This window comes from Emys orbicularis, chromosome 4 (assembly GCF_028017835.1).
Source record: "Emys orbicularis isolate rEmyOrb1 chromosome 4, rEmyOrb1.hap1, whole genome shotgun sequence".
NCBI lineage: Eukaryota > Metazoa > Chordata > Testudines > Emydidae > Emys > Emys orbicularis.
The window spans coordinates 17,066,123-17,080,039 of NC_088686.1; the positions used below are offsets into that span (position 1 = coordinate 17,066,123).

The 13,917-nt window shown below is 44.7% G+C and overlaps 1 protein-coding gene across 1 annotated transcript; it reads left to right on the forward strand.

Moving 5' to 3' along the window:
• Nucleotides 1-10,988: 10,988 nt before the first annotated feature.
• ZBTB1 (zinc finger and BTB domain containing 1) lies at nt 10,989-13,464 on the forward strand. The gene has a single exon (XM_065403808.1). The coding sequence runs from the start codon at nt 10,989-10,991 to the stop codon at nt 13,122-13,124; it is 2,136 nt and encodes a 711-aa protein (XP_065259880.1). The 3' UTR covers nt 13,125-13,464.
• Nucleotides 13,465-13,917: the final 453 nt, after the last annotated feature.

A 13,917-nucleotide genomic window follows, 5' to 3' on the forward strand; every position in this document is an offset into this window, starting at 1 on the left:
GGGGGGTGACTCTCCCGTGCGGGCAGGACAGGGTGGATGTGGGAGGGGGTGGGGGGTGACTCTCCTGTGCGGGCAGGACAGGGTAGAGGTGGGGGGGATGGGGGTGACCCTCTGGTGCGGGCAGGACAGGGTGGATGTGGGAGGGGGTGGGGGTGACTCTCCCGTGCGGGCAGGACAGGGTGGATGGAGGGGCGAACCCCCCGTGCGGGCAGGACAGGGTGGATCTGGGAGGAGGCGGCATTTGGGAAGCCAGGAGCCGCCCGCCATGCATTGGCCGCGGCTGCAGCAGCAGGGCCGGGACCGCTGGCCGCCGCGGGGGGAGGGGTCCGGCTCCGTGCGGTCGCGGAGGAGCCGAGCGGCGGCAGCAGCAGGCGCGGCGGGGCGGAAGTCCTTTGTTGCAGCAGCAGAGGGAGCAGCGCGGGTGGCTCCGACCTCCTCGGCCGCCGCTTCGGCCCCGCGCGGAGCCCCCGGACCCTGCTGGCCGCGCGGCGGGTAAGTGGGGTGCGGGCCCCGCCAAGCGTGGCGGGAAAACTGCCCTGCGCCGGGGCCGGGCCGGGGAGCGCGGCGGGAGCGGCTCGAGCCTGGGGCGCGGCGCCCGCTGCACGCCCGGGGCAGGCTGCGTGGCGGCCGGCGGGCAGGGCAGCCGCGGCTGGGCCGGGGGGCAGCGCAGGGCCCGGGCTCGGGGCTCCGGCAGGCGTGCGGAGGATCCGGCGTGCGCGAAGCGGCTAGCGCCCGCTTGCAACAGCAGCTCCTCCATCGGCGGGAGGTGGGAAGTGACGGGGGCGCGGGCTGCGGCCCGGCTGTGCCGTGGCACATGAGTGTGGTGGATCCCCCTGTATAGGGGAGGTGGGACTAGCACTGCCAGGGGCTTTCCAGCGGTCCCCACCTATAGCCGCCATGGGGACCTTCCTGTCCGTAGCCCCGAGCGACATGTGGCCTGGACCCTGCCCGATTCAGCGAGCGGACACCAGCCACTCTTGGGAAGAAAATAAACTAACAACAAGACGCCACCCGCAGCAAACCCCCCTCGGCCTAAAGGCTTCCGCGAGGGCCGCCTGAGACACAGGGGAATCCTTACCCGGGGCCACTTTTAGATCAGCAACAGTCACTGATCGTTACTGTTTCAGAATCACTGTGCCCGGTGCTGCTGTGCCCTGACCCGTACGGGAGGCCTTTTGGACACTGCCATGCCTGTATAGGTGGGCCTGCCTGCCCATAAAGATTTTGAAGCCTGCCCTACTAAGAGGTGTCTTGCTCCCTTCCTCCCTCTGTGAAAGAATTGAATCATAAGTGCCATCAGTCCCAGACAGATCTGGCCAGGTCCTTTGGGGTTTAATGATGTGTCTGAGCTATTTTCTTGGGTGAAGGTGAAAAAAAAAATTCTCTGGCGGCAGATAGAAGTGACTTTTGAGGCAGGGACACTAAGTATTGGTTTACAGTCCCTTGTCTGCTACCTTTGCTGTTGGTGATGGAATCCCAACCTAGCCACAGTTCCATGGTCATGGAAGTTAATGCTGCACCTGCAGCATTATCCAGAGAAATGGACAAATGCTGGCTGTCGCTAAAGGATACGTCCAGAGATGGACAAAGCACAAGATGCATCAGCTGGCTGTATTGTCCAGTTTTTTCCAATTGAGTAGTTGTAGGTTTCCTATAAAATAGAGTCAGTATTCTAAAAAGCAGAGAGTGGTTACAGTCCTTTCAAGCTAGTGGTTGATGTCCTCATTAAGAGAGAAATCAGATGCTGCCACAGCCCAGAGCCCCCTCCCTTACCCAGACTCCCTCCCGGGGCCCACATGCCCTCCTGCACCTCAACCGCCTGCCCCAGCCCTGAGCCCCCTCCTGCACCCAAACTCGCTCCCAGACCCCTCATCCCCAGTCCCATACTAGAGCCTGCACCCCCAGCCGAGCTCTCACCCTTCCACACCCCAACCCCCTGCCCCAGCCCGGTGAAAATGAGCGAGTGAACAAGGGTGGGGGAAAGTGAGCGACAGAAGGAGGGGGGATGGAGTGAGCGGGGGCAGAGCAAGAGTGTTTGGTTTTCTGCAATCATAAAGTTAGCAGCCCTACCCAGAACAGGACTCCTGAACTGCACCCCAAGAAGAATCCCAGGACTCTTTCTTTCTTAGCTGTTGAGGTTGTGGATACATAGGAAACTTGATTCTTCTGGGTTTTCGGTATATCACTTTCCAGCAGTTCTCAAACTGTGGGTCGGGACCCCAAAGTGGGTCGCAACCCAATTTTAATGGAGTTGCTAGGGCTGGCTTAGACTTTCTGGGGCCCGGGGCTGAAGCCCGAGCCCTGCCACCTGGGGCCCAGGCCCAGGCCCAAGTCCAAGGGCTTCAGCCCTGGGCGGCAGGGCTCAGGTTACAGGCCCCCTGCTTGGGGCTGAAGTAGGGTGACCACACAGCAAATGTGAAAAATCGGGACAGGGGGTGGGGGGGTAATAGGAGCCTATATAAGAAAAAGACCCAAAAATGTCCCTATAAAATCTGGATATCTGGTCACCCTAGGCTGAAGCCCTTGGGCCCCAGGTGGGCTCAGATTTCAGTCCCTCCCCCTGGGGTAAAGTATCAGAGGGGTAGCCGTGTTAGTCTGAATCTGTAAAAAGCAACAGAGGGTCCTGTGGCACCTTTAAGACTAACAGAAGTATTGGGAGCATAAGCTTTTGTGGGTAAGAACCTCACCACAAAAGCTTATGCTCCCAATACTTCTGTTAGTCTTAAAGGTGCCACAGGACCCTCTGTTGCTCCTGGGGTAGTGTAGTAATTTTTGTTGTTAGAAGGGGATTGCAGTGCAATGAAGTTTGAGAACCCCTGTTCTAGTCTGTCCTTCTGTATATCAGAGGCCATTACATTTTACCCATCTATCCCTGTGTTAAGTCTAATCATTTGTGTTTGACTGAAACATAACTTCCAGAAAGGCAGCTAGGCTTGATTTGAAGACATTAGGAGATGGAGAATCCACTGAAGTAGTTTACTGTACATGCAGCTTGAGGTCATAAGTCAGGGTACTAGAAGCACTCTGAATATAAAGGCTTATTTTAAAAAATATTTTGTGCTAAATTTGGTGTCAGGGTTTTTTCCTGCTAGTTTGTTTTCCTTTATATATATATATATATATATATAAATGTATGGTTGTTAATACATTGCCTAATACAGAACATATTTGTGCAAGGATAGAGTAAATTATATCAGTTAAGTAACGGTAACTAGGAATTTCCACAAAAATCCATTGCGGCTGAGAAGTCAGTTTACCACTGTGTCAGCTCTCCATTATACTTTTACTCTCTATGGACCTGATCCAAAGCCTTTTGAAGTCAATGGCAAGATTTCAGGGCTTTAGATCAAACCTTATGTCCTTAACTCGTTAATGTCTTTAATGCACTGTGCTCATATTGTGAATATATAACATGTCTGTATCTTTGATGCTCTCAGCCATCAACTGAGAGTCAGATTTCAGTTCTTGTCAGATTTCAGCTGCTATTTCCCTTATATGTGGAAAGGGATGCTGTATCATCAGAAGAGATCTTAATACTGATGTGGGATTGAAGGCTTAAATGCTTGGCAGTTTGGTGATTTTTAGAATCTTTTATCTCTTTCACTGGTTCAGAACCAGTCTAGATAGCAGTTGAAATCAGTTGTGATCTAAAGGCTGTTCATAGCCTATTTTCAATGAATTGATAGTCTTAGTACAGCTCTTAATGAACAGGTGTCCACATCACAGAAAACAACATCACAACTAGTACTCCTGTTGGCAGGCCGTGGCTGAGGGTGACATTCACCATCCTCACGAATAGCCCAAGTAATTGAGCTTATCGTGTCAATGTCTAGAGGGTACTTCACATCCTCTATTTGTTTTTTCTACCATGTGGCCCCTCTACAGCATGCAAGGGGCTGTGGTGACCACTTGCTCAGCTCTTGCGCCTGTTTACCCACACATAGGTAGATTTCCCATATGTCTCTAATGCACTGGCCTTCCACACCAAAGTGAATTTCACCCTCAAGGGGCATAGCGTCTAAAACAGTGGTTCTCAAACTTTTGTACTGGTGACCCCTTTCACACAGGAAGCCTCTGAGCTCGACCCCCCTTATAAACTAAAAAAAACCATTTTTATATATTTAACACCATTATAAATGCTGGATGCAAAGCAGGGTTTGGGGTGGAGCCTGGCTCACGACCCTCCATGTAATAACCTCGCAACCCCCTGAGGGGTCCCTACCCCCAGTTTGAGAACCCCTGGTCTAAAATATTCTCTCTGTAGAAGTTATCCCTGAGGTCAGGGTTGAGATATGGTGGCGGAGTGGTGTGGGAAAATTTGCACTATCACGGCCCATGGTATATCGATCTATTTTGTGGATACATAGGAAACTTGATTCTTCTGGGTTTTCGGTATATCACTTTCCATTAGTACTAAATTCAGAGTTTTCATTTATTTCATTTTGTCTCATCTGATCTTGGTTTCCACAGAAAAGCTGCCAGCAGCTAAGTCTGTGAGAGTTCCATTTTTGCCTGCTCAGCAGTGAAAATGCTGGGTTCTGAAAACCACCTACTAATTTTAGGGGCCCAAATGCTCCTAAATCGTAAAGTCTGTGGTACTTTTTTTTTAGAAAACAGATACAAATTTCAACAGGAACTTTGCCAAGGTCTCTACATTTTAAAATAAAAAAAGTTTTAGGAACTTTTTATATCTTTACTTTAAAAACTTTTTTAAATCTATGCCATAGCAAAGCATGCAGTTATACTGGATACTTACTCTTTTCAGTTAGAAGGCTTTTGACCAAAGCATGCAGATATTTGATATAGCTCTATAGCTTGTTTTGTTTTTATATATGCCACATTAACCGTAGATACTGACATAACATCATATCTGTAAATATCAATTCAAAATAAAAGGGAAAATTCTAATGGGAGAAAAATGGGAATTGAATAGTGTCTGGCAGTGTCAAAGTAAAAAGCAGAAAGGTAAAATGAGAGTACTGTGATGATTGTAAATTTAAAATTACAGTGAAATTACCTGATCAGAAATTACTCTAGAAATGTCTTTATATATATTTATATATTCACTTTATCTTCAACTTGAAAATGCTATAGGAACTCGTGGCAGTGGTGGTGCTTTGTCCCCATGCTGGCACAAGTCCAAAGAATAGCTTTTTAATGTGTCTTTTTACTGAATATCAAATAGAAAATTATTTCTTGAAGACAATGTGCCTGACACTGCAAACAGAGATGATGACATTCTCTGTCCAAGTGATTTTGTAATCTACAATAACTATGGTTGCCCATATTGGTTGGATGTATTCCTGGAGGTTTCATCACATGACAGAATCTTTAAGTAAAGAATTTAGTTCCTGGAGACTCCAGGACAATCCTGGAGGGTTGGTAACCCTAACAATAACTCAGACAGTGCAGTTTAATTTCTTATTACACACAAAAAACTAAGTTACAAGAACATTATTAAGGCGCAATGTCAAGCACTCAAAGGTTAGGAAATGCCGGAATTGAGGTTGTCTGTGAATCTTAATTCATTCCTCCTTGTGCATGTGCATTAAGATACAGACTTTAAACATATGATCACATACTATTTTTTCCACGTACCCCTGCCTCATTCAGTGCACAGGATGGACAGTGCTCACTTACCCCTGCCTCATTCAGTGCACAGGATGGACAGTGCTCACTTAATGAACCACTATTCAATGTTTGTTTTCTCCTTGTTTCCAATGTGTGGGCCTAAGCCTTATTTCCTGTACATCATTCAAACCCCGCACTGAAGACAGAATTACTAATTTCCCTCACGTTTTTTCTGGGGCACATATGAGTGCTTCATAAACATTAATTAATCTTCACAACACCCCAGTAAGGTGAGGGGTGCTGAGGCACAAAGATTGAGTTTAAAATATTCACTAATTTTGAGAATCCAGTTTGTAAAGACTAGGGCCTAATTTTTCAGAGCACTTAGCATTATACAGCATTTACATGTTCAAAGCACATCTCCCACTGAGTTCAGTGGCAGCTGTGAGGGCTCTGCACTTCCCCTGGATATTATGTTGGGCACCCAGAAAAGGAGGATAGCACAATCAGTGACCACCTGTGATGTGACTTGTTTAGCATCGCATAGGAACTCTATGGCAGAGGCAGAGATAGAATTCAGTTTCCCAGGGCAGCATTCAACTCCCTTAACCATGGGACTGTCCTTTTTCTTCCTGCAATTCCCTGCCTCATTTAATTTACAACACGCACTTTCCAACTAATGAAGCAAGGAGGGATAGCTCAGTGGTTTGAGCATTGGCTTGCTAAACCCAGGGTTGTGAGTTCAATCCTTGAGGGGCCCACTTAGGGATCTGGGCCAAAAATCTGTCAGGGACCAGTACTTGGTCCTGCTGTGAAGGCAGGGGACTGGACTCAATGACCTTTCAAAGTCCCTTCCAGCTCTATGAGATAGGTATATCTCCTTTCAGTATACAACCCTCTTTGATTCCCAGAGCAGTTCTACATCTTGACTACTGAATGAGGCAGGGTCCCATGGAAAAAATAGTTTGCGATTATATAATTAAAGACTGTATCACAATGCACATAGACAAGAGGGCTGAACTAAGGTTGCACAGGCAATCTTAATTCTGGGCTTTCCTAAATTTTGAGTGCTTGACTATGCAACTTTAATGTTCTTTTAACCTAGGGGTTGTTTTGTTTTTTGGCATGTGTAATTTCATAGGTTTTTAAAAAAGCAAACTGAAAATAACAAATTCCATCATGTGGCATATGGGTCATCAGCAGGGTTGGAACCTTTCTACTGCACAGTCCTCTGCCACTTGAGCTAACTGAGTTACTGATAGCAGTAGTAGGTTGTAATCCTATACGTGGATCAGCACCACAGGGGGATGACACACTTTGCCCATGGCTTTCAGATATCTGTTGACAGCAGGAAACTTGGGCTCCACTTCAGGCTCTGAAGGGATTTGTGCTGGTGGGCACAGACTCTTCTGCCCATTCCCCCCCAAAGCTTGACACTCTCTCCCTCATCCCCTACAACCTGTCCCAGCCTGCCTCTTCCCCACACCTTGCTGTTTCCCTGTTTCAGTTCCTTTCTCCCTGCCCAACTAGTCCCCGTTCCACCTCAACTCCTTGCCCAGCCAGTCCTCGTTCTCCCCTCCTGGCACCTTGTCTGATCTATCTCTCCCTCCACTCCCGGGTGTCATCCTACTCCCAATTCTTGGACTCCTCATCCAGTCTCAGTCTGCACCCACCCTGCCTGACAACTTGCCCCAGTCTCTTTGCCCAGCCAGTCTCAGGTCTCCCCCTGAACCATGGCTCCTTGTCAGATCTGTCTCCCCATCCTCCTAATGGTTTCCAGTCCCAGTCTCCCCCCACCTCACAGTTCCCTGTCTAATCTTGGTGCCCACCCCTCACTTACTGGTTTTCTGTTGTCTTTCCCTATTCTCCATATTCCTCATTGGCTCCCAGTCCCCCCTCTCCCCCCTTGGCTCCTGGTCCCAGGCCCCTTGCCCAGCCAGTCCCAGTTTCTGCTCCCAGTCTCATCCTCCTCCTTGTCCCAATCTCCTTTCCCTTCCCTGGTTCAGCTCTTGTCTCCTCTGGATTTGAATCAGACATTCTTTCTCCAGGCTGCCTGGGTGCCAGCAGGGAGGTCTCTGAGAGCACTGGAGAGACAGGCTCCCTGAGCTTGGTTCCTGTGCTCAGCCTCACCCTGGCCTGGTGTAGCCATTACAGGAAGAGTCTTAAGGTATGTCTCCACCGCAGTTTAAAAACCCATGGCTGTGCCAGCTCTGCGGGGCTGCTTAACTGTGGTGTAGACATTTGAAGCCCAAGCTCTGGGACCCTCCCACTCCCAGGGTCCTAGAGCCCAGGCTCCAGCCCGAGCCCGAATGACTAACTGCAGTTAAACAGCCCCTTAGCCTGAGCCCCGCAAGCTCAAGTCACATGGTACAGGCCAGCCGTGGGTATTTAATTGCAGTATAGACATACGGTTAGTGAGCCCCTAGAGCATGCTCATTTGCTCTGTGGGGATAGTACATGCATAGTCTGGTCAGCACTAGGATCTGTGAGAGGCTCGAGCATGCTCAGTGAGGACAGAATCTGGAGATTTTAGCTGGTAAAATCAAAAAATCCTATACTGAGCTTGTGTGAACTGTGATTTTTCCAAGGCTTATAGTTTGGCCAGATTTGCGTAGATTTTCATGAGATAGCCTTTGTGTCAGGGATGTGCATTTTGCCATCTCCCTGCCAAATTTAAAGTCTCAACTCCAAAGAGGGTAGCTGAACCTTTTCAAAGAAAAGATCAGCAGAATTTTTTAACATGGGCACAATGATGTATTTTTCCCTAGCCTCGTTGTCAGAAATGATGGAACCATTTTGGCTGATATTCCACTACACCCCCTAAAATCAGCTTGAGGCAGAGCCCTGGCATGGAAAATTTCAGCCCAAATAGTTAGTTTGGCCAAATTATAAGCAACAGAAAACAGGGTCTTATAATGGAAATGTCAGACAACCTTAAAATAGGTGGTGCCACCAGCTTTGCCTATAATTATTTCTGCACTGAAGGTCCAATATTCAGGCACTGCTGTTTTTAAATACACCGACACATAAAATACATATGACAGGTTACTGTCGAGCTTGGAAGAAAAAGAGTGCTTTAAGAATGGATTTGAATTAGTAAAGTGCTATTAGTAACACTAAAATGTTAATGTAAGCGTTCCCTAAGTACTTGTATGCCCCCTATTATTAGAGTATCTGAGCATTTTACCTGTTATCAGCATCAGTCCACTGTCGGGCTAATTCCTTTAGAGGCTTCAGGAGATATGCCTTACCAGTCTGTCCTCTTATGCATATCCAAGCTCAAGTGCTGAAGAATTTTAGGTTTTATTGACAGTTATCTCCCAGAGTTCCCCTTTCAAAAGAGGCAATATCCTTTATTCCTACTTCTCCCAAGGGAAAGAGAAACCTAAAGGAATACATCTTTTCTACCTCACTCCAATGCCTGTTGAAGTCAATGTGAGTATTTTCACTGATTTCAATGGGCACACATCAGGCCCCAGATACGTCATAACCACTTTTTTTGCCATAAGGTTACCCTGTTACAGAGCGCTTTTCAACTAGTAAACTTTACAAAATGTCTTTTTAAATAGAAGAATAAGTGGGATTTTTTTAATTACAAATTTGAATTTGCTACTTTTCAAGTTGTAATAAGGCCAGCTGATAATGTATATCTGTTCTGAACAGACTTCTCTGGTACAGATGCGGTTCATAGCTATCCTCATGCCTTATCACACCTGAAATGTCAGTATCCATTTTATGACCACATCTTCCCATAAGTTATATTTTAAACACATACTCTGTAGTTTGAACTGAAATTATTAGTAAACCTTCAGTTACTGTTCTTAGGATTTAAATGGTAATTCAACATATTATCACATGAGACTGAATGTACAAAGTAAATGCACCTCATTTAGAGTCCTATGCATAGGGGCTGGAAGTAGGGATGCTGCCGCATCGCCTGGCTTGAAGTCACAATAACAACCCAAATACGTGGTTTCCGCTTTTAGCACCCTCATTATAATTGTTCCATCACGACTGGGCGTAGGGTGACCAGATGTCCCGATTTATAGGGACAGTCCCGATCTTTGGGTCTTTTTCTTATATAGGCTCCTATTACCCCCCACCCCCGTCCCGATTTTTCACATTTGCTGTCTGGTCACCCTAACTGGGCATATGACATATATTTTGTGATTACTTCTTTAAATTTACCATCTTGAGGGGTTGTTGCTTTTCGCTTTGGTTTTGTTCACAAAAACATCCAAAGTTATCTAAATGCTTAGAAATGTTGTTGCTTAGATTGTACCTCTTCATTTCAATGAAGTAAAAGATTCTGTTTGGGAAGTAAAATAACTGAATCTGTTTCCACCAAAGTGTCACAGTGTATTAACTAGTGCAGAACAACTTCTTTACTTTTCAGTGTAATGTAAAAACAAAAAAGAAGCTTCTACAATTGGTGTCACTTTTCTAATCAGATCGGAGTAACATGTCAGGGTATTCACTTCTTGCTCAGCTTTCAGTTTGGAGAGGGAAATCTTCCTTGTCCCTGACCCACTCATCAGGAGTCTCTGTTCCTACAGGGGCTTTTTTTGTTCTGTATTTGTGCAGCGCCTAGCACAATGGGGTCTTGGTCCATGACTGGAGCCCCTGGGCGCCGTGATAATATATATAATAAATAATAATAAGCCCTCCTACTGCAGCCATCCAACTTCCAGCCAAGGCCCGGGTGACGTTAGTGATCCATAAATGCTGCTCTTTAAATGGCCATAGTGGATGTTTTTGGGCAGTGTAGAACATTTCCTCCTCTTTAAGGATTGCACATATTGTTTCCATGGTGCTCCCAGCCTCCTGATAGCCTAGGAAGGAAAGTATAGTAATTAAACCTATGTTTCCTCCATGACAATGCAGCAGCATCGCCAAACCAGCCTATGTCACAGTTGTCCAACTTGAGACACATTAAAGGACTCTGATTTTCACAGGATGAATGCTCAGCACTTTCTGAAAATCAGGCCCCTTTAAAGTATCTCAAGTTGGGCACCCAAAATCTTAGTCACGTTTGAAAATCTTGGCCATATTTCTTTGTGGTTTACTTCCTGATTTGTTTACTAGCAGCAGTATTGTTGAGATCAGCACAGGCGTGGCAGTAAAGTTTATTAGTTAACTGGTACTGAAAAATCCAGAAGAGGGAGAATGGAATAGTGGATATTTTTATTTTTCTTGGCACCAGTTTACTGGATTTTCTTTAGTAAGTATTTGTCTCCAGGAAGACCTTTCCAATCAGATTATAAAAATAGTAAGAATATAAAAACGTTGGACCCAAATTGCAGTTCTTAACAATTGTCCTCTGTATTAAAATGAGCTCCCTCTTACTTTCTGTGCTTATAACTTAATATTTTATTTTTATTTTTATTTTTCCCACAGGACTGTAATTGGAATACAAGATGGCAAGTACCAGCCACAGCACATATGTCCTTCAGCAGCTAAACAACCAAAGAGAGTGGGGTTTTCTCTGTGATTGCTGCATTGCTATCGATGATATTTATTTTCAAGCACACAAAGCGGTCCTAGCTGCCTGCAGCTCTTATTTTAGGATGTTTTTTATGAACCACCAACACACCACAGCCCAGCTGAATCTCAGCAACATGAAGATCAGTGCTGAATGCTTTGATCTCATATTACAGTTTATGTATTTAGGGAAAATTATGACTGCCCCTACCAACTTTGAGCAATTTAAAGTGGCGATGAACTATCTACAGTTATATAATGTGCCTGAATGTTTAGAAGATATACAAGATACAGACTCCTCTAATTTAAAGTGTTCATCTTCTGCTTCTAGTACACAGAACAGTAAAATGATATTTGGTGTGAGAATGTATGAAGATACACTTACTAGAAATGGCAGTGAAGTAAACAGGTGGTGTACGGAGCCACCAAGTTCAACTGTAAACACATCCCATAACAAAGAGCCAGATGAAGAAGCTTTGCAGCTGGGCAGTTTCCCTGAACAACTGTTCGATGTTTGCAAAAAAAGCACCATGTCCAAATTCTCTAACACAAAAGATCGTGTGTCCCATTCACGCCGCTTTGGAAGAAGCTTTACCTGTGACAGCTGTGGGTTTAGTTTTAGCTGTGAAAAGTTACTGGATGAGCATGTGTTAACATGCACTAATAGGCATTCATACCAAAATGCCAGGTTTTATGGTATTGAAAAAATTGACTTTAGTGAAAAAGACTCTACTTCTAAAATACTGTCTGCACAAACAGAGAACTATAAAGGGGATACCAGTCAAGCAGCTGATGACTCTTCATCTCCAGTGTCAAACATAACAAGCAGAAAAAGTAGTATAGTTGCATCTGAGACATCAGGTGAAGAAGGAAGTAGAGCCACTGAGAGGAAAAGGATTATCATCAAGATGGAACCAGAGGACAACCCGGAAGATGAACTGAAAGATTTTAACATTATTAAAGTGACAGATAAAGACTGTAATGAATCTACTGACAATGATGAATTAGATGATGAACAGGAAGAGCCACTTTACAGATATTATGTTGCAGAAGAGATCAATGAAAAGAGACGTTCTCGAAAAACTCTAAAACCCCGGTTGTCTATAGATGAGAATGCAAGAAAGTGTTTAAAAAACGCAAGGCATCTTAACAGGAAAGTCCCCCCAGTGCAGGAAGATGCGGAGAATGCTCCCTGTGAACTGTGTGGGCTAACAATTACAGAGGAAGATCTATCCGCTCATTATTTATCTAAACACATAGAAAATATATGTGCTTGTGGCAAATGTGGCCAAATATTGGTCAAGGGTAGACAGTTACAGGATCATGCCCAGACATGTGGAGAACCCCAGGATCTGACAATGAATGGTATAAGAAATGCTGAGGAAAAAATGGACTTAGAAGAGAATCCCGAGGAACAGTCTGAAATAAGGGATATGATGTTTGCAGAGATATTGGAGGACTTCAGGGACAGTCACTTCCAAATGAACAGTCTTCCAAACAAACAGTTATATAAGCATTCTGCCTGTCCTTTCCGATGTCCTAATTGCGGTCAGCGTTTTGAAACTGAAACTCTAGTTGTTGAGCATATGTCAAACTGCCTAGAGCAAGATCTGTTTAAGAATGCTATTATGGAAGAGAATGAAAGAGATCACAGACGCAAGCATTTCTGCAATCTTTGTGGGAAAGGATTTTATCAGCGTTGTCACTTACGGGAACATTACACTGTTCATACCAAGGAAAAACAATTTGTTTGTCAGACATGTGGGAAGCAGTTTTTAAGAGAACGTCAGCTGCGGCTCCACAATGATATGCACAAAGGCATGGCCAGGTATGTCTGTTCCATTTGTGATCAAGGAAACTTCAGAAAACATGACCATGTTCGGCATATGATATCTCATTTATCAGCTGGAGAGACTATATGCCAGGTCTGTTTTCAGATATTCCCAAATAACGAACAACTGGAGCAGCACATGGATGTTCATCTGTATACATGTGGAGTATGTGGAGCAAAATTTAATTTGAGAAAAGATATGAGATCTCACTATAATGCCAAGCATTTGAAAAGAACATAAGCATAAACATACTGTAAAACAAGCATTAAGTTGACAGCAGTGGGAACACCAAAGCAAGGCATACAATATAGCAGACAAAAATTGAATGATTGTTGAAAACAAGTCTTTTGTTTAAAGACCCTTTTAATCATAGGTGTCTTTGTTGTAGGATCATTAAGTATATATCTTTTAAAAGCATCAAGTGTTTAATTATTCCATTTTGACTGTTGCCTACTAGCAATTTCTGTTTTTAATTTTATTGTTTTACTAAGTAGATATGATACAAGTCATTATTTTTAAACTGTAGAGTAAAAGCACAAATGTTACCCCTTAACTGACTTCTATTAAACAGTTCTTAGTTTCATGTCCATCCGATGAGTGCTTCAGTATTTGCAGATGTTGTTTCTTCATGTGAAATTTTAGATCATGTAGTCATTAATATGCAGGAGCATAATCATTCCTAATATCAAAATCAATTTAAAAAATGAAAACTGATGCCAAGGAATAATTCTTTGCTTTGTGACTCTACAGTCAGCACAGTGCTAGCTGTCCGAGTATTCAGATTCTTAGCATCTTTACTGAGATTCACGTCCCCAGGAATGCTGGTCAGCTTGGATAGGCTAAGTAAAACCATGCAAGACTGCAATGATATGAACAAAGGAAGAAATAGAGAATTAAGACTACAGTATATAGAGTCAAAGAATTCCCATCTGAACAGTCATTTTCCATGCTCAATATTCTAGCAGAACTGAAACGGGCACTTCCGATGCAGTAATGCTTCCCTTCAGTTGCCTATCTGTATCTGCCTGAGTAT

Coding starts and splice junctions, on each gene's coding strand:
- ZBTB1 (XM_065403808.1), top strand. CDS start 10,989: ATGGCAAGTACCAGCCACAGCACATATGTCCTTCAGCAGCTAAACAAC.